Source organism: Cucurbita moschata, unplaced genomic scaffold (genome assembly GCF_002738365.1).
Source record: "Cucurbita moschata cultivar Rifu unplaced genomic scaffold, Cmos_1.0 Cmo_Scf00004, whole genome shotgun sequence".
Taxonomy (NCBI): domain Eukaryota; kingdom Viridiplantae; phylum Streptophyta; class Magnoliopsida; order Cucurbitales; family Cucurbitaceae; genus Cucurbita; species Cucurbita moschata.
Window position 1 is genome coordinate 5,520,576 of NW_019268520.1, and position 4,829 is coordinate 5,525,404.

Consider the following 4,829-nt stretch of genomic DNA (forward strand, 5'->3'; position numbering starts at 1 on the left):
AAAAAAAAAAAAAAAAAAAAAAAAAGAGAGAGAGGAGCAAGTGTTGATGATGGAGCCCAATTGGGTTTCATGTGGATTTATAGGATGACCAGCTTTAAAAAAAAGAAATGTTGGAATTCCCGTATCAGGTTGGGTTCGATTAGTTAGTACGTGGGGAGTTATGTGAGATAACTTGAATTAGCATTAAATTATTAAAAATCATTAGCTGCCAAGGTCATAAAATGGAAGAAAGAAGGAATATATGGGCATAGAACTATTGGAGATAAACTGCCAGCCGTTTCAGAAGGCTATCAATTTTTGTCTTTCCCTTTAGTATTCTGTATCTTTTCTTTGAGTTTTATTGTATTGATTGATTAAGTGTCTATTTCCTCAAAGGTGATTGTTTCATGGAGTGTCGATTTCCTTGAACGTTTGACTCAAGGGACATTATGGCTTTATTTCTCTAGTTAATACTTTCCACAATTTTTGTCTTGAATGTCAGGTATTGGTTGTTTCAGGAGAGACAGGTTGTGGTAAAACCACACAGCTCCCTCAATTTATTTTGGAGGAGGAGATATCAAAACTTCGTGGTGCTGATTGTAGAATAATATGCACCCAACCTCGGCGCATCTCTGCTATTTCAGTGGCTGCTCGTATATCCTCTGAAAGGGGAGAAAGTCTTGGTGAAACAGTTGGATATCAAATACGACTGGAAGCAAAACAATCAGCCCAGACTCGACTACTATTTTGCACCACTGGAGTTCTACTCCGGCAGTTGGTATATCTTTTCATGTGCACATATTTCTGATATTTTTTAAATAGCCAGTGCATGTCTTTTTTTTTTTTCTCAATAATGTCATCTATGCTATGTATATTTATAATTGGACTGTAAGGGGTGCTTGCGGAAACTAGCATGATAAAAAGGAATCTTAGGCCAATGCTTGTGAGTTGTGACTTGCTGTTTTACTGATTTCTGAGCCAGCAATTGAAAACTAATACCTGGCTGTTCATGTTGATGGAAATTTAATGTTCATCTAAACACATCCTCAACTTCTCCAGTCCTTTCATAGACTCCAAATTTCTGCTATTCTGTTTTAATGCTTGTCTGAATGTTGTGCTTGTTGTAGCCTTGTTAAGGTCATGGTTTCTTATTCTGCTCAAAGTTGTGATGGGTACACAATCTTAGGGGCTCCTCATCTTTAATTTCAGGTTCAGGACCCACAATTGACTGGTGTTAGCCATTTGCTTGTGGATGAAATACATGAAAGGGGCATGAATGAGGATTTTTTATTAATAATTCTGCGCAACCTTCTTCCTCGGCGGCCAGATTTGCGTCTTATTTTAATGAGTGCCACCATTAATGCAGATTTGTTCTCCAAATACTTTGTGAATGCCCCAACGCTACACATACCAGTATGCACAACATACTTCTCATAACATATTTTGAGTATGTATTATGTAAGAATTATAATATGGTGTTACTATGAAATGTCAGGGAAAAACTTTTTCTGTGACAGAGTTTTTTTTAGAGGATGTGCTGGAGAAAACTCGTTATAATATCAAGTCAGAGTTCGACAACTTTGAAGGAAATTCAAGTAGAAGAAGGAGACAACAAGAATCCAAGAAGGATCCTTTATCAGAATTATTTGAGGCATTCTTATCCCTAATGCTCATTTGATGTTTAATTATCTTTGTTGTGTATTCTCGTAGTTAGTTGCATTGCTATTTGGTATATTTGAATGTTATACTGTGCATTATTTTGATGTATAACTTCTAGTGGTACTTACCTGCAGCATTATTATTATTATTTTGTAGGATGTTGATATTGATGCTCAGTACAAAGCTTATAGTTCATCTACGAGAAAGTCACTTGAAGCCTGGTCTGGGGCACAACTTGATTTGAGTCTGGTATGTCCTTGGATTGTATAACGAACCATAGAAGATGAATCAATCTATTGCTACTTTGTTATTGTCTTATTCTTCTCTCTCATTTTCTTTTTCTCCTTTTCTTTTTAAAGAAAAAATACTACTGATGAGATGAAGTTACAAAACATGGGGGACGGCAAGAATCTGACTAAATGGTGGCCTAAATGGAATTTTCATTTTCCTCCCTCTGAATCTTCTTTCAGCTATTGCAAAAGTTATAAAATTTGAAACAAAAGGGGGAAATAAAGGACAAAGGATTTAGACATCATATAAAACTCCCGTTGGCTTCACTGCATAATGGGAAGGTTAGGTTTCTCAAACCATGTTGGATACTCCATCTTGTAACTTATGCATCTTGATTTTAGAGGGTAATCCTTTTTTAACTAGAACAACTTTTCGCTGATTGATGAAAAGAGAGGAAAAAAAAAATGTTCAGGAAACGATCTCTCATAAGGGAGAGAAAAAAAGCCAAGAAAGTGGCCACCAAAAGAAAAAACCAACAAAGAACTAACCAGAACAGCGAACGAACTAGCAACAAACTAGCCAAATACTCCAAAGCAGCAAGATAACCAAAAGTCAAAGAAAACCCACGACTAAAGAAAACCGACAAGAGTTCCTCCCCTAAAAATCTATAACCATCCAAATAGAACAGAAAGATCAGACAAAAAAAGAAAAAAAACAAATCTTTGTTGCTAAGAGTTTCAAGCCCTTTTTTGGTCTTTGGACCCTATAGGAACACAAGATGCTGACTGAAGCAAAGTAATCTGCCAAGTCCACTCATCAAGATGGTAAGGGAAAAAAACCTTCAAACTTTCTTTAGACAACCCATCAAGTATAGTATATTAGAAGAGGGAAAATGTGTTTTCTCTAAAGGAGTAAAGGATCCCACCGCTTCTCCTTCTCTCTCATGTTATGTTGTTGATCGTGAATATGAAGTTAGTTTCAGTAGTGTGAAATCTACTCTTAAGCTTATTGAAACAATTATTGTTTAATATTCTTTGGTGTTGATTTAGTGTCATTATTTCAAGAAATTGACAAAGAGACTCCTCCTTCTCTTTCTTCATCAGTGTTTCACATATTAATCTTTGTGGTCTCGAGATGCATGAACTCCTCCCTTTAATTTTCAGGGAATTTGTTGTTAAACTTTGATTGCTCTATTGCGTTTGCGGTTTGGGTTTATTGGTTCTTGCTTGATATTTTGGGGCATAGTAGGCTCAGATCTTTGTGTCTTCCCCCTTCTTTTTTGTTGTTTTTTGTTTAAGAATTTTGGTTCTCGTGCATTGTCTTTGGTTCGGTTGCAGAGTTTGGTCCTTTAGGCTCTCTTTGCTAGTATCTTTTTATTCAATTTTCTTGGTGTTTCTTGTTGTGGAAGTTCTTTTCTGTATCTTGTTCTTTTTTGGTTCTCTGTAGTGGTTCTTTTTGTGTTCCATTGTGCTCTATTTTTCACTCCTTTGTAGAGTTTGTATCTTTTTGCATTAGTCTCTACATTTTGATTTAAATATAGGAGTTGATAAGATTAAAATACGGGAAAAAGAACCCATTATATGGAAATACTTCATGTTATCATTTGTTAAATGAAAAGTTGTCTCCGGTTCAAAAAAGAACTGGGTGCCAAAAAAAAAAAAAACAAGCCCACTGATTATAATTAATATAAAAACATATTACTTTGCTCTTTTTTTTTAAAAAAAAGTTTATAATCATTCATCTTACTAAATTACATCTAATCTTATTATTGCATACCAAACTTAATCTTCCTAGGCATTACATTCTCATTCCCGCATACTAATTGCCTTCTTGGAGATTAAACCTAAATGCTCACTGTTTTTCCTATCCAAAAACATTCTAGCTGTTTTGTGTTTTCCTCATTCTATTCACTTGGTAGAGATGAAATATATCAGTTTTGAGAACTTCGCTTCAATTTGACAATTGAGATTTTCAAGCTCTTCAATTTTAATTGACTCCCTCCTTTTTCTTCGCTAGATCACTGTATTTCTAAGCATGGATTTTCCTTCCATATAATCAGTTGTGTTGATCCGCTGCAGGTGGAATCAACTATTGAATATATTTGTCGCCATGAAGGTTATGGTGCTATACTTGTATTTCTTACTGGTTGGGATGACATTTCTAAACTGCTCGACAAAGCTAAAGCAAACAGTTATCTTGGAGATTCTGGAAAGTTCTTAATCCTTCCTTTACATGGTTCCATGCCAACCATTAATCAGCGAGAAATATTTGATAGTCCTCCCCCCGCCAAAAGGTAAGTTTGCTAGTTGAACTTATAGAATCCTTTTTTCCTTTTCCTTCCACCCCCCCCCCCCTCTCAATGTGCTGAAAAGAAAGCAAGGGAATTCTTTTTCTTCTTCAAGACCTTAATAATTGTTCAATGGATTTCCAGCCATACTTAAAACTGTTAAAACTAACTAGAAGTAGCATAGTAGTAAAGAACTCCTAGATTCAGGTTCAGGTAAGAGGTGATGGAAGTTAAAAGGAGCCATCTGCCAACTGGGAGTAATCATGTCGAAGGAATTTTTAGTTCCTCAGGAATTCATGGATTTCGAAGTTGTGAAGAATAAATCTTGATTTTTGCTAAATTTTTCTCCTTTTAACCCACATCTGTCTACCTTTGTAGAAAAATTGTGCTGGCAACTAACATTGCTGAGAGTAGTATCACCATAGATGACGTTGTCTATGTCATAGATTGTGGAAAGGCGAAGGAAACGAGTTATGATGCTCTGAACAAACTTGCTTGTCTGCTACCTTCATGGATTTCCAAGGCTTCAGCACACCAGGTATTCACTTTCTTGTAATTGTAAATTGAAATTTATGACACTTTTAGAAAGCAGAAAATAAACGTTATGAAAGTACAATGAATGCCTGCCCGTAACAAGCTGGGAGTGCAGGGGGGGGGGGGGGGGGGGGGGGGG

At 36.0% G+C, this 4,829-nt stretch overlaps 1 protein-coding gene across 2 annotated transcripts in view; it reads left to right on the forward strand.

The window, feature by feature from the left end:
* LOC111441971 (DExH-box ATP-dependent RNA helicase DExH1) overlaps positions 1-4,829 on the forward strand; it is an 11,671-nt gene that overhangs the window by 3,594 nt on the left and 3,248 nt on the right. For both annotated transcript variants that reach the window (XM_023079190.1, XM_023079191.1), the window contains 6 exons: positions 482-757; positions 1,189-1,392; positions 1,475-1,630; positions 1,795-1,887; positions 3,948-4,162; positions 4,535-4,694. In XM_023079190.1, the coding sequence (XP_022934958.1) occupies positions 482-757; positions 1,189-1,392; positions 1,475-1,630; positions 1,795-1,887; positions 3,948-4,162; positions 4,535-4,694 (1,104 nt within the window). The remainder of the gene's footprint in view (positions 1-481; positions 758-1,188; positions 1,393-1,474; positions 1,631-1,794; positions 1,888-3,947; positions 4,163-4,534; positions 4,695-4,829) is intronic.